Consider the following 22633-nt stretch of genomic DNA (forward strand, 5'->3'; position numbering starts at 1 on the left):
TAAAAACGTATTTGTTTCATCAAATGCAAATGTTTTATCAAGTATAAATCTTCAAAACTTTTTTCAAAAAAAGTTTTTTTCACAAGTTTCAAATGATATCTCTACCAAATAAATATAAAAATTTTCATTGTGGCTCTCAGAAGATAAAAACTTTGATGCTTTGCTGTAAGATCTTTAGCCTCTAGAGCTGAGGCAAGGCAGCCGCTTAGGCCAGCCAGTTTGTGCTGCTTTCCTTACAGCAGCCCCATGTTCGTAATGGAAACGGCTTCCTGAGGAACGTCGTTTCCTAAGACCTGAAAATGGAGTAAGTTGAGAACTAAACGTTCAGAGACAGAAAAGACAAGAGGATAATAGTTAAGAATTGGAGTCACCAAATTAAAGCAAATCCAGTATTCTACCCGTCTGTTCTCAGACTGAAATACAAGCTTGCTCTCACTCACTCATTAGATCTACAGTTCCTTCAGACCACAGTCGCCAAGCATGCACAACAGAGACCACATGGCAACAAAGCCTCAAACATTTACCATCTGGATCTTCATATTTTAAAAAGGGTCATGGCTACTGTTAAAGTGTGAACTAAAATTAAATTCTGTTCTCCTTATTAGCTCTGTGTATATAAGCAAGTTATGTAAACTGCCAATGCCTCATTTTCTTCATTATAAAATGGGAATTAAAAAAAAAATCTCTTTTGTAAAGTTGTAAGAATTAAGTAAAGTTGTGTCTTGAGAAATGAGTGTGCCCTGTGCAAGTCTACTTATATACATGTTTTGAGATTTTGAACATGTTAATAAAACTCACAAGGGATCAGCACAACATAGAAATGTTGGAAAACTTTTCAAATTAGGAGTTACTAGCGAATAAAAGATATGTAAACGAGAGCCTATTTTAGCATTTACTATCATAAAATAGACATCTATCACAAAAATTAAAATGGAGCAAAGCTCACTGACAGAACACAGCCAAGAGAGCAGTCCACAGAGACAGTTATGAATCAGAGCTGCTCTTGTAGGATTAAACTTGCTCACCTCCATTACATCCTCCAAAGTCTCCTCTGCGTCTGCTTTCTCTGTCATCAGCTTGGCTGCCTTAAAGTAAGTTTTCATAAGAAGATAGCCCCTTTTGGCTCCATTCCAGTAGGACCGAGGAATCTCCACCAAGCCGTACCCCAGTAACAATACAAGGAGAAACAGACCCCACGTGTTGGCAGCAGCTATCCCAATCGTCTGAAGTTGGTTCCTAAAAAATAGAAAATATAAACAGATAGCTGATATAAATATGGTTTTATATAAAAATATAAGACTAATTAGTAGTAAATAAAATTTCAGAGAACTCTCATAGAGGAAAAGTAGGATTTTATAGGAAGAAATTTTCGCCTCTTTCCAGTCACAGCAGATAATCTTTGTTTGAATGGAAAGACAGAGTGTGACTGCAAAAATAGATTTCAATATGGGAAACACTGTTTCTATTATAGTTAAAATTAAAATATAGTATAATTCATAGAAAACACTCATACATATATTTCCTCCATAGAAAACATTTTTCGCTAGGTGCTTCCTTAATCAAGATTAACTAAGAGACCCCTGTAAACAGTTAAATTAACCTGTGTTATGGTTTACCTACACCAACAATAAGACCTAGCTCTACTATTTTAAACATAAATTTGGGAGTAATATACATATATTAGAAATTTTATACACAAAATGAATTTTAATTTATTGAAATACCTGAGTTTAAAGTAACATAAGGAAAACTATTCTCTCAAAATAAAGCAAAAAGAAAAAACTATAAGTTCTAGTGGGAGAAAATTAATTTTTAATCATTTATAAAATTTAAAATTCTATAAAAAACATTGTTGTTTGCCTTATCATTATTAGTTCATCATCTAATAGCTATATTTAAAGATATCATCCTAGATTTTCTTTCTCAGTAATGTGCATTATTCAGATACTCTTTGAGGGTATCTATGATACATATAATGTTGTATATGGGTTTGCTTACTTGCATGTGTGTAGTAAACATCAATTGAAACAATACAAACACACACACACACAGAGTTAAAAAGACTGCTTTCTTACCATTCCAGATGCAAACGTGGGTTTACAGCAACATAAATTAGAAATGCTCCAAATATCAGTAAGTAAGTGCCATAATAGATCGCGTTCTCAATCAGGGCCGTTTTTATCTTTCCAGTGATGGAAAAACCTCCAGATCTTGCATATGATTGCATAAAAGGTAACAGAATCCTGGATGGATGAAAAATAGGTGGTCATAAACTCAATTGTACAGCTGTCGCATCTTAAATACCGAAAATGTACAAGTCTAAATGTATAATTTTCTCCAACAAATGTTTTATGAGAAAGTACATGTCAATGTTGAATGAATTATGACAAATGATTATTTTTAAATATTAAATTTTGGGACAAACAGAGGTCCTAAAGCAGGAGACAACAAAGGAGGCTGTGATGACATGCAGACTCAACAGCATGAGTGACTTCACATCCTCTAAAAGGTCTAAAAATAGGCCTTGGATCCACATGAGAGGGCAGGATTGTGGTACAACTTTAATCATAGCACTCGGAAGACAGAGGTAGGAAGACTTCTGACTCTGAGGACAGCCTTGGCTACACAGACCCAGATTCAAAAACAAAGACATAAATAACAACATTATTCCTTTAGAGTGACTTTGGACATTGCTTTTGTTTTTAAAAAGCACAGGATTTCAAGAGCACACTCACACTCTTCCTGCTTCAGCTTCAAATGCCAGCTAAGGGCTCAGGGCACCATGTGTGGCCGGGAAACACTGCCCTTCACTGAAGCAAACACTTTCATACGTCTAGTTTCCTAAGGCTTCCACATAGAAAACTGACTGAAAGCAAACAGATTCAAGTAGTTGGGAAGGTTAAAGGTAGTGAGGGGCCCAGGTGAGAAGGACAAGTATGGTGATTTGAATACGAATGTCCCCAGTAGGCTCATATATTTGAATACTTCATCATAACGGAGTGACATTATTTAAAAGGATAAAGAGGTGTGGCCTTCTTGAAGTAGGTGTGATCCTGTTGGAGGAAATGTGTCACTAGGGGTAGGCTTTGAGGTTTCAAAAGTCCAAACCAAGCTCAGTGGGTTACTCCCTTCCTGCTGCATGTGGATCAAGGTGTAGAACTCTCAACTATACCATGTGTGTGCCCCTACTGCCACATTCCCCGCCATGGTGAAAATGGACTAAACCTCTGAAACTTTAAGCCAGCCTTAATTAAATGCTTTCTCCCATAAGAATTGCTGTGGTCATGGTGTATCTTCAAAGCAATAAAGTGCTGACTAAGACAACAAACGAAGACTGACAGTCAAGCTAATGATTTAGAGCACATAAGAGACAACACAAAATAGCAACAAGAGGCCAGAGTAGTTGCCATACAAGCTTCAGAGTCAGAATGGACTGGAGAAACAGATTCTGGAGCCATCAGGATGTCAACAGCAATAAAATGACATCACTAGATTAAATCTAGCAAAGCAAGTACATCAAGTACAAAGGAAGAAACTTAGACTGACCTCTGAGAAACATCAACTTTTAGGGAGATGTAGGGAAAGGGTAGGTGGAACCAGTAACGGAGACTAAGACAGAGCAGGAAAGAGGTGTGGAAGAAAACCAAGAAGCATATGGAGCAGAAAACCATAAAATGAGTGCTGTCAAGAGGTCAAGCAGATGAAGGATCTATATATGTGAGTAGACTCAGGAGTGTACTGAACAGTACCATCGACTAAGGAAGGAATAAATTAACGGAGCAAACGAAGATCTAAAAGGGAGAAAGTTTATTTAGGAAGTGTATTATAAACCATGATACATACATAAAGTAGATGTCTCCCAGAAATGAATAACAAAACAATGATTTGTACAAAACTGTATAGATAAATCACCCAAGTGCATGAATGAAGAGGGGGGAATCACGCTGTATAAGTCTATGTTTATAAATTTCTAAACACAACATATCAATCTATAGTGATGGAAGGAAAAATTGTGGTTACTCTTAAGGGTAAGGAATGTCTAGAGAACATTAGGAAAACTCCAGGGCATTGTAAATGGCCTGCATCATTGAGTGCTGGTATAGGGATTTATCTACTTCAAAAATTAACTTAACACAATGAGTACAATTTTTTGTAAAGATTCCATACTTCGGTCTTTTTTTAAAGTCTTTGAAAACAATGGTCGTAATAATATTAGTGAAGTTGAGACTGGAAAGGAATTTGAGTTGAGACAGATATTTTAAATAATATATTTATTTGTATGTAAGAGATTTCTTTATGTGCCCGGGTTACTGTTTTATATGATGAGGAAATCATGTTGTCAAAACGAAAAGCTATAAGTTAGTAACAAAAGCTTAAGGAGATAGCTTCCTATTTTAGGAACTAGGGGTAGCATACCAAGAATGAATCTTCCATCCATGGAGGGCAAGGAGAAAAGGACTGGTAAATAGATATTTGTGTTGCTAAGACAGATACTGAAAGAACTGCCATGTGACAACTTCTATGCAGCATACAGTAAAGTTATATGCCAAGAGTAAAGGTGACATTTTAGAAGGACTAGAAAACGGTCACAAAAGACTTAAGTTTAAAAAGTGAAGAGAAAGAAGACAAGTAAACAAATGAAAATATGACAATTTGGAGGGCATGGATGAGGTTATTACAAATAAACTTCCAAAGACACCCTTCTATTTGGTTTTGTAATCTTCCTCTTGCAATGTCTGCTATGTTCAGTTTGAGAGCTTAGTGTCCTGTGGAGTATCTAAGGCAGGATCAGAAGACAGAGGACAACTGGCAGTCTAGAACACAGAAAGAAGACAAAGCTAGATGGGCAGAGAAATAGACTTGAAGTACAATCCTAGTTACTAAAACCACAATTGTAACTAGTTGTACATGAGGACAGGCAGGCAAGATGACAGAACACAAGGATCAAGGGAAGAGCAACATCAGGAACTGGGCCACAGAAATGAAGGAAACATCCTTGCAGAAGATGAGAATATATGAATAAGCAGGCAGGGCTAGAGGGTGGACCTGTATTACTACAGACACTACACATGTAGGATACAAGACTTGATTATTTGAGCTGGATACAGCCTGAAAACTTCTTTCCTGAAGAAAATTCTACATATGCTGACAAGAGAGGAAAGCAATAATCCTATTCAGCAGCAACAAACACCTATGAACCACAACAATAACCCGCATGGCAAGATATCTGTAACGGTGCAGTAAATGGCACAGGTGTCGATGATAACTAGCAATTGTCTAACTGGACTTAAGGCCCACTCACGAGGAAGGAAATTATGCGTGGCACTGAAAACCTATCCAGTTCCCTAGGACTGGTGAGGACAAATACATTAGAGAAAAAAATCTACTTCTGTCATGTTGCTAAACCAGCATAGCTCCTTACTATAATCCAAATCTTATCCTTATACCCACAGGTCAATGTGGCTACCATGCCTCATGAAAAAGCTTCTCTTTACAGTAAATGGAGACCATCCCAGAAGATACAAGAGGGCACAATGCACATCCAGAGACTATTGGGAGTGCAGCCCCGACACACTACATCATAGTTCTTGCATCTGTGTCTCAGGGGCCACTGTTAATAACTGCATTAACAAAAGTGAAGCAATGGCAATATTAACAGATTAACATACAAAGGGGAAATTTTTGTGGGGTCCTACCTCTGGAGCAGTAGTTCTCAACCTTCCTAATGCTATATGACCCTTTAATGCAGTTCCTCATGTTCTGATGACCCTGAACCACAAAATTATTTTCATTGCTACTTAACTACAATTTTGCTACTGCTATGAGTCATAATGTATGCAGGATATCTGATGTGTGACCCCTGTGAAAAGGTTGTTTGTCCCGACCCACAGGTTGAAAACCGCTGCTCTAGACTGAGAACCACGGGTCACCAATGACTGCTGGGAGACAGAGAGTTAGCCTCTCCCAGGGATGAGCACTCTCACTGGTTGTTCAGTTCAGAGTGGTCAGCCCTGAATCTATACACAAACAGCAAAGACTGATTGCTGTATGTAATAGTGATAATCAAGTAAGTAGAGACTAACAACTTGAGAGTGGGGTGTATGGAATGGTGTATGGGAGGGAAGGCATTTGGGATGGGCTGGAGGGAGGAAAGAAAGCAGGGAAGTTAATGTGATTCTCTGTCAATATAACACATATTTCATAAAAACGAAAGGAAAACAAGGGAATGGTGACCTTTGTAATAGCACTTTGACTAAATGAGAGCTGGATTGAAGTTCCAACAAGATAGCAAGGAAGGAAACCAGCACAAGAAAAATTTTCATTTCTGTTCTCTTGTTTTGTATGCTCCCCCATCCCCCCACCTTTCCTTTCTTCTTGCAAAAATAGGATAATAAAGCTCAAAGTATTAAGGCTTATTAAAAATTAATCACTTAACCCAATAATGCAGCCTTCACTGCCACTTACCACGTTAAAAACTGTGATGTCCAGTAAACTACCCTCCAGAAAATTGGCATGATTCCATCTGGAATGTAACTCCATGGCTTGAAACATGGATGCTGTCTGTTCAATAACAATTTAAAGTCAATTAATCTAAATAATAACTTCTTAAAGGAAAATATATATAAATTTGTAAGTAGCAAAGTTCATATGCATCAAATTAATAATTACTGATGAAATCATATCTCACATGAAATTTAAAAATCAAAACTGCTAAACCAAACACTAGTTATGAAAGGAACAAAATCATTCATTCTAAAGAGGAATGTCATTTACATTGCCAATTCCCAATATATTCTTAGGCATTTAATGAAAGGAAGACATATTTAATTGATTGATAGTGTGGAAATCTTTTGAAAAAATGGATTTATGGAATTAAATAATTCATGATTACATTTAAAATTCTACTCATCCCATTTTTAGGGCTCACTATGTTTTGTCTTTTATTGTTATATAGGAGTGAAGGTTGGAATAAGAATTGAATAGGAATTCAATAAAAGAAAAAGTTATCATTCCTGATACTAGTTAAACTCTTATCACTTTGGCAAAGTTAGCACCAGCATCTATACACAATTCTGTTCAGATTTTCTAATTAAGAGTCTCTGATACAAACTTCTATTTTAAAGTTTTCTAGACTATGAGACTATCCTTTTAATTCAAGAACTTCTAAATACTCAAACTTTTACTACTCTATATATAGTTTTGAATGGTAATAAACATTATAGTGACTCAGATAAGTGCCACTCATTATATGTTTTTTGCATGTGGATGTGCATGTTCGTGTGTGTCAAAGTACATGTGTGCACCAAGGTCAGAGGCCAGCTATGGGTGTCATCCTCAAGAACACTACTCCACTCCTTGAGACAGTTTTCTGATTGGCTGAAGCTCATCAATTGGGCTACACTGGTGTCAGAGACTTCATTAGAAAATCTACTCAGTGTGCCGACATTGAGTTTACTACTGCAGGTCATCATGTTTAGCATTTTTATGTAGACTTTGAGAACCAAACACAGGCCCTTAAATTGTTAGCCAAATACTATATTTACTGAGCTATCTCACTAGGCCCTAGATTTTCTTTTAAAAACTATATAAAGAAGCACACAAATATTACTGAAAGTACTAATAAAAGCTTCTTGTCAACATGAATAAGTTTCTTATGGAAATTTAATATAACCTTTTAAAATTGTTTATTCCTCTTGTGAAATTATGTTTCTTTTAAACATTGTTTAACATGAGCATGTCTCTGTCACTCGTGTGTGTGTGTGTGTGTGTGTGTGTGTGTGTGTGTGTGTGCTGAGTCATCTCTCAAGTCACTATGATGTTTTTTAAATGTGTAATACAAGAGAAATATCCTATATTCACAACAATTTTACTTTAGTTTGTTTTCCTTTGGGGGTTTTAAAAACAAGGTCTCTCCCAGGCTAGTTGTGAACTTCCTATGTAAGTGAGACTGGCCTTGAACTTTTGATGTGCTGAGATTACAAGTGTGTACCACCATGCCAAACTCTACTTCTGTTAACTCTTGTAATTTAGATTAAATGGAAATGCTCTGCCCTTATAGATTTATTCATGGTGCTGAAAGTTTACAATATCCATAACATTTTTACAAAAAGACAGAATGAGAGAAATAAGAAGTTTTAGATTTTAGTAAGATATAGAAACAGACTAAAACTTAAGTCTTTAATTTCTCATTAAGTACTATATTGTGTATTGATGTATATTTAAAATGTATAATTAACCATGCAATACAATAAATATACTAGAAAGAATGAAAGGTTGAATAACGAGGAATAATGGAAACTTTATGAATATAAAATACAAGTGGTAAAACTATCAACTAAAATACTGCAATGTTTATGTTGAACAGGAAAATAAAAACAAAGAAATACCTTGGAGCTGGAGTGATAGATGCATAGACTCCCGTAACATTGGTATTTTCAGGAGGACTGGAATTTGCAGCAGCATGCCTGCATCGGTTATATATAGTCTAAAGCAATGAATACAGGGTTTTATAATGAGAACCAAGAATTCACCAAGTCCTTAAGGGATATTTCATAATCTAGCTATTTTCCTGTCTATACTGTTTAACAGCTAAATACTTAACAGCCTTAAAATTCAAAATGTAAGATAAGCTCATATAATATAGTCACTTTAAGAAAGCAATATTCAAAACATATTTCAGATTGCATGATTACAATTGTAATATCCTATATTCACAACAATTTTGCTTATTCAGTTTGTTTTCAATTGGGGGTTTTAAAAACAAGGTCTCTCCCAGGCTAGTTGTTAACTATCTTTTAAATACTTTTAAATACTATCTTTTAAATAGTACCTCAATTTCGGCTCTTACCGTACTAACATCCAGTGGCAATATGAAGACAATAAGAAAGCAGAGATACCAAGCCAGCAGTGTTCCAATGATTACAAGTCTATGCTGTTTCTTAAAGTCTCCATATCGATGAAGGAGGAACAATGCCAGAAAAAAGACGAAAACAATCTCAAGTCCTAAGGCTGCACCACTCATTATTGAATGTTCACAATCTCCAACAAAACTGATTCATGGGTAGTTCTGTACCATATCTGTTAGCTTAAAAAAGAAAAGAAAAGAAAGAAACATAGAACATTAACACGGAAAACAACAATTTTGAAATTGTATAATTAGCTAATTAATATATTAACACACTCTTTGGAAAATTGTCATATAACTTAACACTGGTATTTGAATAAGATGAAATAACAAGTCTTTTTATAACTTACTTCTTAAAGTACATCTTTCAAATTTTACAGGTAGGCTGAATGTGACCACACTTTTAGGCCTAGCACTTTGGATGCTGAAGAAAGATGACGAGTGAGAGGCCAGCCTGGACTATACAGCTAGACTCTCTCTGTCTCGCTATATAAATAAAATTTCTTTAGGGAAAATATTATAAAATAAAAGCCATTCTTGTTTTTAATATATTAAAACTTAATAAATTCTTAATACTAAGATATGAACATTTTATAGGCATGTTATCGTGCACTGTGCAAAGATTAACCTTGTTTTACTCAAATGCTGACTTCTCTGCCCCCATGTCTGGTTCTGGACCTGGCAGTGTAATGCTTAGTTTAGCCATCTCCTGTCTCTATGTTGTATACACAATGTTTCTCATTTAATCTGATTTGTCAATAAAAGTTGATCAACCAGTGTCTGAGCAGAAAGGAGAATAGGGCTGGACTTCGAATCCCAACCAGGCAAGTGGGGGGGGCGGGGGAAGAGAGAGGAAAGAAGAAAGGATTGGCTAAGAGAGAAGCATACAGGCGACATCACAGGAACACACCTCGAGCAGAAAGCCAGAGAAATGCTAAAGTATCTCCAGAATTTTGGCTGGGAGGATTAAAATAAACTTATTGTGTTCGGTTATTGTGCCATAAAGCTAGATTAAATAAGTCTTACAATCTCTGTCTCATTTATTTGGGAGCTAGCAGGAATAAAGAAAGAATTATCACTTTTAAAATCTCATTAACACAATTTTAATATATCATTTGAGTACGTTTCTTAATGTTGTAAATGCTAGCCAACTATTTAAATTATTTTTAACTTAAAAACATTTGATCATATTGTTTCTCCTCTCCCAACTCCTCACAGATTCTCATGCCCCCAATCTACCCAACTCCATGTTCTCTCTCTGTAAAGAACATAAAACAAAAAGACACAAAAATAAAAATAAAAAACTGTAAGGCAAAAATACCAAACAAAAGGTGCATACACACAGAGACAGAGAGAGACAGACACACACACATACAGAGAGAGAGAGACAGAGAGAGACAGACAGACACAGAGAGAGAGACAGACACAGAGAGAGACAGGCACACACACATACAGAGAGAGAGAGAGACAGAGAGAGACAGACAGACACACAGAGAGAGAGAGACAGGCACACACACATACAGAGAGAGAGACAGAGACAGAAAGAGACAAGAACACACACATACAGAGAAAAAGACAGGGACAGGGACAGGGACAGAGAGAGACAGGCACACACAGAGAGAACAAAGAGCATGGGAGCCCATTCGTGTTGGCCAGCTGGTGAAGGAGGCTGCCCTGGAGTGTGGCTGATATATCTAATGACACTCCATTGGAGAAAACTGATTTTCCCAGGAAAACCTTTCCCAGCAGGTCTCAACTGCAAATAGTTTCTTGGTTGGGGGTTCCCTGGCAAAATATTTTATAAAAGTTATCCTAGAAAATTAGATAATAAGTTTATCTTAGGAAGTTACATTTAATAAAGCTTTCTAAGATCATCCATAGCCAAGAATTTAACATTTTCTAAAAGAAGTCACCACCAGAAACATCATTCAACAGTAACTTCTTTGGAACATTATCCTTTTGTGCTTTGTCAAACTCAACTTTCATGATTTAAAGTTTGTTATAATCTGCTTTACAGATTACCATTTCCCACTAATCTGTGTAGATCTTACTTTTTCTTTAGAAAGGTACTTTTCTACTTTATGTAGAAAGAAGCTGCTGCCACGGCTGCTGCTATTACTTCTTGTTATTGTTGTTGTGGTGGTGGTTGTTGTTGTTATATTTTATTACTACTACAAAGGGTCTATCTATCACACTGGACTGAAAATCATGACATAGCCACGTTGGGCTCATCCATCTGCTACTGTGAATTACCTGAATACTGAGGTGACAGGCATATGGCACCACAACTGGTTTTACCAACGGATACTGGGTAAAGTCATTTTGTTTTTTCTAAGGTTTTAAGACATGGTCTTGCTATGGAGCCTGAGCTAACCTCTAATTCATTATACAGACCAGACTGGCTTTGAACTGCTAACTCTACTACTTCTTCTTCCTCAGTATTGAGACAATTTTGTTGTTTGGTTTGTTTGAAATAGGGTTTCATGAATCCTTGTCAGTATTAGCAAGAATGACCTTGAATACTTCCTTCCTTCATTTCCCAAGTACTGGGATTACAGGCATGGGCCACCATACCTACCTAGAAAATAGTTTTTAATTGTAAATGTACAACAGGAACATCAGCAAATGATTTTTAACTTCTGTGATGGTTTGTATATGCTTAGCTCAGGGACTGGCTCTATTAGGAAGTGTGGCCTTGTTGGAGTAGATGTGTCACTGTGGACATGAGCTTAAGACCCTCACCCTAACTGCCTGGAAGTCAGTTTTCCACTAGTAGTCTTCAGATGAAGAAGTAGACCTCTCAGCTCCTCCTGTATCATGCCTGCTATGTTCCTGCCTTGATGATACTGAACTGAATCTCTGAACCTGTAAGCCAAACCCAATTAGTGTTGTCCTTATAAGAGTTTCCCTGGTCATGGTGTCTGTTCACAACAGTAAAACCCTAACTAAGATAGAAGTTGGTACAAGTGAGGTATTGCTGTGATAGGCCTGAGCATGATTTTGTTTGGAGGAATGTGGATTTGGAAAGCAGTGGAATGCTTTAAATGGAGCTTAATGGGCTATCCTAGTAGGAATATGGAGGACTTTGTTACTGAGAGTGATTTGACCTGGCCCCAGAGGTTTCAGTGGACAATTTCAGTATGTGGCCTAGAGACTATTTTTGTGGTATTTTGGTGAAGAATGTGGCTACTTTTTGCCCTTGTGTGAAGAGTCTGCCTAAGACTAAGATGTAGAGATTTAGATTAATTGCATTGACAAAGGAAGTCTCAAAATTGCCTGTTGTAAATTCTGTTATGTAGTCACTAAAGTTCACTCTTATGAAGATCATTTTGATGAAAAGAAGTAAGTTGAGAAAGGAAAAAATACAAATATATGGTTGAAGTATTAAAGGGGAAGGGGCACCAGGAAGTGAAATGGAGCCAAATCCTGTGTTCTAGGAGATAGCAGATTAAGAGAGTTGGGACAAAAAAAAAAAAGATTAAAAAAGATTAAAAAAAGAGAGAGAGAAAGAGAGAGAGAGAGAGAGAGAGAGAGTTGGGACTTTGGGGCTACATCCTTTCCAGCTAAATTTAGGTCCAGGTATGATACATACCTTTAATGCCAGGAGATAAAGCCAAGCAGATCTCTGAGTTCAATGCCAGCCTGGGACAGAGTAGGCTCTAAGTGAAGAACTTAAATCCAGGCTTGGTGGACCACACCCTTAATCCCAGTATCTAGAACACAGGTCTGCAGATTTGAGTTCAAAGTCAGTCTTCAGAGCAAGTTCCAGGACAGCCAAGCTTAGGCAGAGAAGGTGTTGGAAAACAGAATGCTGATGATAGTGTAATAGAACAAGGGGGCCAAGTTCCAGCCCCAGCAAGCAGCAGAACTCAGCAGCTTATGCCATGTGTCTGTGGCTTTAGAGTCTAGAATAGAAGGGATTACTGGGACGGTTGATGCTGATTAGCTGGAACTAAGAAATTAGCAGTGATTAAGACACCAACATCAGTGAGGTGAAATATTCTGGGAAGTGTTTTCTGGGAGCACAAAGAAGCTGTGCTCCAGAGGTAGCCAAGGTTGTACCTCATGCTGCAGCTGGACTTGGTAATGTGTAAGAATCACCCAGGTGGTATTGGTTGTGAAGGCATGAAGGCATCATGAAGAACAGCTGAGACTTGGCACTGTGAGAGGCCAGGGAAGGCCATTGGTTAAGGTGCAGCCTCAGTTGCAGTCAACAGCCCAGGACTGAAGGAGTCATGCAAAGGATTTGAGGCTTGGCACTATGAAGAGAGCCTATAAGGCTATTGGTGAAGCCTAGTTGCAGCAGAAGATGCCAGTGTATCGGAGATGGGATGAGTACCATGGGAATGATTACCAAGAACAGCAGCAGCAGTGGAGTGGATCAACCTGAGCTTAGAGTGTTACAGAGGGTAGAGCTGGAGAAATGAGCTCTTTGGAGGAGCCCAGAAGAACATGTGTGGATTCCAGACATTGAAACAAATAGCTATAACACTGAAGTTGCCTTGGAAATCCCAAGAGTTTTGAGATGCCAGAGCCATAGGTTATCTGCTGAGGAATGCTGCTAACAGGGAGTGGAACCAGCTCAGGAAAAGCAGTCTGTTGCAGTCAACAAAGATGAAAAAGGAGTTGGAGATCTGAAGACAGCTTTGACATCAGACATGGAGATGTAGAGATTGGAGTTTGCCCAGCTGTTTTCCTGCCTTGCTTTGGGGATTACAGTTAAGTGATTGGATGGATCAGAAGAGATTTGAACTTTGGATTTTTAAGATTGTTGAGACTGCTATGACTATGAGGACTTTGGAAGTTGGACTAAATGTACATTTAATTATGCCATGGCTAGATATGGCCCCCATAGACTCCTGTGTATGAACAAACTTATGTGAGCCCAGGAGTGGAATGTGATGGTTTGTCTACACTTAGCCCAGGGAGTATCACTATTAGGAGGTATGGCCTTGTTGGAGTAGGTGTGTCACTGTGGACATGGGCTTAAGACCCTGCCTGGACGTCAGCTTTCTATTAGTAGCCTTCAGATGAAGAAGTAGATCTTTCCACTCCTCCTGCACCATGCCTGCCTGGATGCTGCCATGCTCCCACCTTGATGATACTAGACTGAATCTCTGAACCTGTAAGCCAGCCGCAACTAAAAGTTGTCCTTATAAGAGTTTCCCTGGCCATAGTGTCTGTTCACAGCAGTAAAATCCTAAGATAGAAGTTCTTCTTCTAAAAAAAAAAAAAGAAGAAGAAGAAGCTAACTGAAGACAATATGCATTTTTTTTTCTACCCTGTAGTGAGCTGGCTAACAGCTTCAGAGAGTCACTATCTCTGTTCCTGTTCCCCTTCAGTAAAGTAACAGGCACAGGCCACTTCACCCAGCTCTGTGAAGTGCCCTCAGGCTTGGGCGTCAGCACTTTCCGACTGAGCCATCTTCCCAGCTCCTCTCTTTTTTTTTTTTTTTAAAGATTTATTTATTTATTATGTGTAAGTACACTGTAACTGTCTTTAGACACACCAGAAGAGGGAGTCAGATCTTGTTACAGATGGTTGTGAGCCACCATGTGGTTGCTGGGATTTGAACTCAGGACCTTTGGCAGAGCAGTCAGTGCTCTTAACCACCAAGCCATCTCTCCAGCCCCCCAGCTCCTCTCTTTATTCCTTAACTCTGTACTGCCCTCTGTAGTAGACTCTGAAAGCAGAGATCTCTAAGGTGGTATCTGGCATATTTGAAATATCTGTTGAAATAATGACTGATTACACAAATTTTACTGTTTTCTTCATTACTTAACACTGTTATTGCTGAATTCAAAAGAACTTTGAAACTTGTTACAATAAATTTTATAAATTAATTTCTCTGCTTTGTACCTTATCAACTGCTATTGAAAAATTTAAATAACATATTCAAGGGGGAAAAAACCCATGTAACTCAACCATATTTAAGGCAAGCATACGTTAAGTGACTAGATGACAGTGTAAGTAGAATGTGCTGATGAAACCTAGGACCACCTTTAAAAACATTGTCACTCAGGGAAAATAAATCAATTTTCTCTAACAGAATGTCGCTGGGCTATCAACCACACTGCAGGACAGGCCCCATGTCTAAGAGTAGTTATCCAACACAAAAGAAACTCAATGGTTTGTTTCTCTTTTCTTGTTTGGTGTGTATACTTTTTGGTTCATTTGCTTTGCTTTGCTTTGGTTTTTTATGGGGGGGGGTGGGTGGCTTCTTGGTCTTCTGCTTGTTTTAATACTAGTTTCTATTAGTTTGTTTTTTTGGTTTTTGTTTGTTTTGGGATTTTTTTGTTTTGAGAGAGAGAGAGAGAGAGAGAGAGAGAGAGAAGCAAAAAGTAGGGTGGGTGGAGATCTGGGAGGGTCTCGGACTTGGAGAGGGGAAAACCATGACCAAAATGTATTGTATAAAAACACTTTTAAAATAAGAGATAAAATAAATGTTACTCCGTATCAGTCTAAGTATAACATAACTTTTACCAGAAACTTTCTGTATACTTCTATCTACCTATTTATTACCTGTACTTTTCCAGTGCCGGGAATATTATAATAGTACAAAAAAAAAAAAAAAAAAAACCAAGAGGAGTATAAGGAATTACCCTCCAGCCAGTAGTAGGGAGGGTAACAATGCATGCCTTTAGTCCCAGCACTCAGGAGGCAGAGGCAGAACAACCTCCCTGAGTTCCAGGCCAACCTGGTCCACAGAGTGAGCTGGGGGACAGGGAGACACAAACAAAGAAACAAAAGAAGACATTACCCTCCAAATCCTAACTATTTAGAAGTGTTCAATGGCCAAATATTACCAAAATAAAAGAAATAATATTTAAGATTATTAATAACAAAGGAATATACCCATATAAATTGAAAAATAGATATACATTTATATGATCTGCAGAAAAAGATAAGACAACATTAAATACTTAAAGATGCCAAATCGGTGCTATTATGGTAGAGAACAGCAAACGGCAAAATCAATTACTAACATGCCATATTAATATTTCGACTATGCATCTCAGTTTCTCATTCTCAGTATGTTAAAATGTTTTAAGTTAAAACATAACTGTGGGTCTTTCATCTCACAGTTTGGCTGTACTGTCTCCTCATAGCCAGGGTATTATTCTATCAGTGCAGCAATGAAGAACAACTGCTTCTTATCACAGTTTCTGGGATCAAATAGGCCAGCACAAACAGCTCAACAGAGTTCTCTGCTTGGGAGCCTAACCCAAGGTATCAGTAGGTAGACGTTCCCCTAAAAATTCACAGTAAGCAAAATTTAGTTCTACTCATCAAGGGTAATATGACATATGGAGTTCAGACACTGGATACTCCCGTTTTATTTCCAGATAAAGCTATGAAGGGATGGCTATCTTTATGTGTCCAGTATTTTGTTTACCACATCATTCAAGTTTCTTTTTGTGTCATTAATACACAGATGAAATTCAATGAAACTGGAAATTCAATGGGTTCCCCTAACGTGAAAGCATGTGTTTAAAGCTTGTATCTTTAATCTTGAAGCTAGATTCAAAGGAGGAATTACCTTTTAAGTACTGAATGACAGTACTTTCTATTACTACCTACAAATTCCTGCAGCTTGTTTTGATTGCTGCAACTGAATACATCTGTTGAAAGGCAAGGTATCTTATATTCTACACAATTTAGCTATTTATATATTAGTTTGTAAAAAATAATTGTCAACTTAAAAAATCTGGTCATATTAAAAATGGAACCGCAATTTGGCCATACATATCAAAATCACTTTTTAAAAAATGTACCTTTGTGGCAGCAATTCCTTTTCAAATAGCTCATTCTCAAGATAAACCAAAGCACAAAGCTCAGCGTGGGAGTGCACACTTTAATTCTGGTGTGAGGAGGAGGAGGAGGACAGGTTGATCCTGCTGACTGCTGCTCAGCCAGCAAGCTTGGGAAGAGACTCCACCTCAGAAAAGGGTGGACAGCTTTGAGAAACAAGCAGAGGTTGTTCTCTGGCCTCCACATGCACACACATGCTTGCACACCCACATAAACACACATAAACACATAAATGCAAGCATGTATATGCACATATGTGCAAACACACATACATAAAAGAAACAGCAAAATGGGAGTTAAAGATGTATCTACACTGCTCATTTTTACTATAGTATAACATGTGAAAACACAGAACTTAAGTGTTTGCAATAAACAGTCCAGGAACCATTGCCAGTTGAGCTTTTTAGGAAAAGAGCCAAAGGTTTTATAACTAAGTAATCATACTACCTAACTAGTCACAACCTATAGGATCGAGGAGGGATCTATGACTGAGTCAAAGGTAACAGCAACACTATTGATGAGAACTGAGGATCACAATATATCCACACCCAAAAAAATAGAAGGCTAGAGAGCAATCACTTCAGAGACAGCAGAAGGGACAGCCTGAGGGAGCACAACACACATACATGCTTAAGGACAAAGATTTAATAAAACAAAATATGGTGATCATGGTTATGGAAAAAATGGTTTCTACTTTTTTCTTTGTGTTTCCTTGAATGTATGTGTTTTAAACCTTTAGCAAAAAATAATAGTATTTTATATTAAGTTATTTTAAAGTCATTATAATATGTAGGGTTAAATATACATAGTTTGTGGTGGGTATTAGTCTAATATTACAACTCTTTTAAAATTCATGTTTTATTATAGTATATATCTTGGCAAACCTGGTCTTGAGACAACTGTATAACTTTATGCAAGGTAAGCTGTTAAATGAGGATGAGCACTTTACACCTGTGACTATAAAAAGCAAATCATATATAAAACACTATGGAGGAGTTCCAGACACAAAGCAGGTCCTGAATATATGTGTGGTGGTTTGAATAGGTTTGCCTGCCATAGTTTCATGTATTTGAATGCCGGCCTACAGAGAGTGGCACTATTAGGAGGTGTGGCCTTGTTGGAAGAGGTATGCCACTGTAAGGGTGGGCTTTGAGGTCTCCTATGCTTAAGCTCCTCCCAGTGTAGAATTCCAGTCTCTGGGCTGTCTACAGAACATTCTACTGGCTGACTTTGGATCAACATATAGAAAGACCTCTTCCAGCTTCTTCTGCAGCACCTTGTCTACAAGCTGTCATGCTTCCTGCCATGATGATAACAGACTAAACCTCTGAACCTATAAGCCAAACTCAGGTAAATGTATTCTTTTATAAGAGTTGCCTTATAAGAGTGGTCATAGTGTCTCTTCACAGCAATGAAACCTTAACTAAGAAAGGTGCTTACCTGTGTCTTCTAGAAAATATCTACTTGCTCCAAAGGTCTCAAGGTATTGATTTTACCCTCAGTAATCAGCTTTCCTCAAAAAAGTGTATGTATGTGAGTGTGTGTGTGTGTGTGTATACATACATATATAAAAGAAAGGAAAGCAACTGCATTTTACTTTTCAATATCTGTGATTGATACGACAACCCCCAAAGTGCATTCTTACCCTTTCTAAGAAATGAGCCAGGCTCAAAAAATTATTGCTCCCTTACAACAAATTAGCATTATTTCCTTCAGTTTGCAAGGCAGCTAAACAGTTCATCTGTTTGCTAGCAAGAGAATAAGCACAATTCAGAACCATGTCAACAAGGTGCATCAAGCACCCCAGAGCCAGACAGGAAGAAGATGTCAATCATTTAGACTCATAATCAGAATGATTTCTACTATAGAACATTTACTGAACTGTTACTATGTATAACTCTGCAAAAGATTTCAAGAGCCAAAGGAAAAATGTGCCTTTGATCACAATAAAGGTTGACATATTTTTCAAACAATAATAGGTTTAGGGAGATGATAATTAGTATTTGGAAGCATCTTAGTTTTCATGGGTTGGCATTAATGCTATAGTAGTAAAGTTGATTTTACTCAAAATCAAATGTCAATTGACTTGTCTGATCAAACTTTAGTGTACAAGTAGTCAGATTGTACCCTTTAAAACATCAGGTCCAAAAGCTTTAAATATTTAAAACCTAACTCCCTTTTTTTCTAATGATCAAGATACTATTGACTATTATTTTCAATTGCTTTTATAACCATCTTGCTAAAAGTAATGGTTCAGGAGTACTGTCTTCTATATATGTTGTGACTGTTAAAAGTTCTACATGCTAAACTCACTGTGAAAAAAATTTAAAGGTTAAGATAATTTTGGAATTTGAGGAATTCCAAATGTTCAAAAACAGAGAGGAAAAGAGCAAGATATAGTAGATACTGACGAGAATACAAACCACCAACCAAAATAGTGACAAAAAACAAACAAACCAAAAAAAAAAAAAAAACCTGACAAAAATTTGTCAAACCCCCAAATACTGAAACCGGTAAAAAATTTGGCCATCAAGATCTAAGAATTCATCAGAGTTGGTTTTCCTTTTGTCTTTTATTCAGGGTCTTCAGATACCTGAATACAAACTGTCTATTACTGAGCCACAGCCCAGTGGCAGTATTAATGTAAATACGTTATTTTAACTCATCTATATGACATAATGAAAGTTAGATTACTCAAGAGCCTACAAAGAATTAATATGAACAGAACAAGAAGTGAATGATAAAAGTAAAAGAAAGCAATTCACCCACTCTAATAAGAAATAATTTCCATGTAATCATTATTCTCATGCTTAAGGACACGTCACAGCTAGAATTTTAGTTAAGACAATAGGACAAGAGACTATTTCACTTTTAAAATGATGACAAGTCAGAATGATTTTGTTTTTGTTTTGGTTCCTCTAAGAGAGGATCTGACAAACCAGGTGACTAGGATTCCCAAGTGTGACAAGAGGCCGGAGCCAGTGATTCATCTTTGTCAAGGCTTGAAAGGTTGGAGAGAACAACCAGGTCAGTGGGTAAGAACTCTAAACTCTCAGCAAACCTTGAGGATTTCAGTTGTAGGAATTGTAAGAATTACTTTGGTATCTAGAGACTCCTTTCTCACAAAGTATTGTTTTTACAAATGAACTTGAAGATTTAATGTACTGTATATTACTTGTTTGTTTGTTTAGCTAGTTCCCACAATCTAGTAAGAAAAGACTGTTAGAAATTTTGCTTAATGAAGGAGAAACTGGCAGAGTGGATATGTAATTTACCCAAGTTCTCACAACAGTATGTGGCGAAACAGATCCAAACTAAGGCATCCTGACCATAGAGGACAGATTTCAATTTCATGTCTCCTCTCTAGACATCCTTTTAAAATACAATTTGTTTTAAATAATTTCTATGGTTCCATTTTCATAAAGAATAATTTTAAAATATTCTATTATTCTTCAAAATGAATCAAGGTCAATGCTTATAAAGTCATGTTTAATATAGAATTTAACTTTTTACTCTGTGGGTAATTATTTCATTTAGATTACAATATGGTTTTTTTTTCTAATTTTCATGGGAGAACTACAAAGCTAGGACAAATAAGGATATTTTTGTTATTGATTTGATCTGCCCATCACAAATCACTAAATCAAAGAAAACTGAAGATAACTTTCAAATTGAGGAAGAAAGAAGTTATAGAATTTGATAGGCAACTGGAAACATTTTTGCTGTGTAACTGTTCCTTGCATTTTATCCTTCTAAGCTAAATAACAGAAGGAGCAAAAGGAATTTCTAAATCTCTTATGATACAATGCTGCCTTTATGCTCCATTGTATTTCTCTGGTTGTATTTGATTTTCAAAAGTGGGACCAATAGTTGTACACACAGGTGCATATACACATATACCATATATGTACATTACAATGGTCAGTCCATTCTAGACTCTCTGAGGCCCTGAAAATATTGACTGCCTGGTAACTATGGTATGTTTTCAGTTGTGTAAATGACACTACTATTGCCTTTTCCAAACATCTTTCTCAATTTATAATGTCACTTTGTGTTCTATCTTTAGTTTCCAAAGAACATTAGATATCATTCAACCTAATGACATTTTCAGTTATATAAAATTTTTTTATTCTGGACTCAGATTAATTCTAATGCTAAAAGTATGTTTTAAAAAATTTACTAAAATGAAATACAATATGTGCTAAATAAGATTAATCAGGAAATAAAATATTTTACATTAGCAGCAATCACAACATAGTGTTTAAAAGACCAGTCTCTTAAAATCTCTATGGGGAGTTTCTATATAGCTAATAACCCCAAATCTTCAATGGACACAATTCCTCTATCAAAAAGAATCATGTGTGCCAATATAAACCTTTTCAGTATATTAAGGAAACAGCTGTGATTAGAAGAAATGCAAAAAAAAAAAAAAAGTTTCATTATCAAGGCAAATAAAGAGGCCTAATTTCAAAGTTGATAGGCCTTCCTTTTCTAGAGAGAACCTTATGCCCACTAATTTAAATATCCTAAGTTCTCTGGTAACTCTTAGCTAAATTCAGGGCTGAATAAGGTTTGGTTTTATGCTTACTACAATTTTTCTCTTGAATGAGTTACATCCTAACAGAAAGGACAAAGTTCAAGAGAAAGCAAATGAGTTTTTCAAAATAACAAAAGATAACTTTATACACTATTTCAGAAGGTCTAATGTTAAGATTCTTTCTGTAACAAAGTTGTGAATATTTATTCTCATAGTCTTGCTTCATTTCAATTAAAGCCAATTTGCAAACAGGTCTTTTATTTTATCTTATTTTATTTTTTACAACAATGTCACTTTCAGGAACTAAGGGTTCATGAATTTCTTCCTGTCAAGAAGGATTTAATTCCATTATAATACGAATCTTGCCCTCCCCACAAAAAAAAAAAAACATGGGTATGCAATCTAACATACTAAACCAATATTCTAATGTTTTTGAGGAAGGTAGCCCTGCTTTTTCCTAAACTCTATAAATCCTCTTCATTTATACTGGACTTGAAATGCATCCCCCTACCCTCTCCCCTGTTGCCCCAAAGTCACATTTTATTTTTGCAGTTCGCACACCTGAATTTTGCATGGTCATTCTAATCTAATCGCACCCCCTGACCTCTTCAGAGGCTAAATTAGCATAGTTTTTAGGCAGAGATTCAAAGAGAGGTTGTGGGTTGAGTCAGAGGCACCTAAACAGCTTTCAGGGTGGTCTCTCGTTGCAAGCAAGCGGATCCTCACGGCTCCTTCTGCATTTGAGAGACCCAACGAGGATCCAACAGGATCCACGCGGGAACTACTGAGGGCTCCCGCTGCCTTAAAAATAAACCATCGCTTCTCTTGGAACTGCGATTTAGCTTAAAAAGGCTTCCTCGCACGCTGTCTGATTTGATCCAAGCCCCTGGGGTGTGCGTCGTCCTCGAGCCTAGTTTCTAAGGGAGGTGGGGATCGCGTCCACAGACCCAGTCCTAAGGGCCGCCCACTGCCAGCTGGAGGAAGGCGAATGGCCGGATGGATGGCAGGCGTGCCACCCGCAGCCTCTCACCTGGCGGGCGACCGAGACCAGGGAAACGGGCCTGGTGGCGGCGGCCACTTAAAATCTGGTGTCCCCCACATCTAAGTCCGCCAGACTGGGCCGGGACCCCAGACCCTGACGCACCTCACGCGTCCCGCCCCCCTCACGCTCACCATCAGATCTCGCCAGACAGCGTCTGGAAGGGACTTAGAAGCCTCGCGACCGCCGCAGCCTGCCGGGGTCAGGGATCCTTCAGTCCCAAGCGACCGTGGCGGTGATCACCCGAAGGCCTGTGAGCTTCGGGAAAAGGAAAACCCGCTCCCAGTCAATCCGCTGACATTTCCCAGTCAGTCGGAGCTCCACCCACTTCCGCCTGCCA

General features: G+C 37.5%; 1 protein-coding gene across 1 annotated transcript in view; it reads right to left on the reverse strand.

Moving 5' to 3' along the window:
* Positions 1-22633, reverse strand: part of Lmbrd2 (LMBR1 domain containing 2) — an 81716-nt gene extending 59083 nt beyond the window's left edge. Inside the window, exons 1-6 of the mRNA XM_052159430.1 lie at positions 22428-22633; positions 8849-9085; positions 8388-8485; positions 6466-6561; positions 2076-2243; positions 1026-1236 (exon numbers count right to left, since the gene is read on the reverse strand). Of these exons, the coding sequence (XP_052015390.1) occupies positions 1026-1236; positions 2076-2243; positions 6466-6561; positions 8388-8485; positions 8849-9022 (747 nt within the window). The 5' untranslated portion in view covers positions 9023-9085; positions 22428-22633. The remainder of the gene's footprint in view (positions 1-1025; positions 1237-2075; positions 2244-6465; positions 6562-8387; positions 8486-8848; positions 9086-22427) is intronic.

The sequence above is a fragment of the Apodemus sylvaticus genome, chromosome 16 (assembly GCF_947179515.1).
Source record: "Apodemus sylvaticus chromosome 16, mApoSyl1.1, whole genome shotgun sequence".
NCBI lineage: Eukaryota > Metazoa > Chordata > Mammalia > Rodentia > Muridae > Apodemus > Apodemus sylvaticus.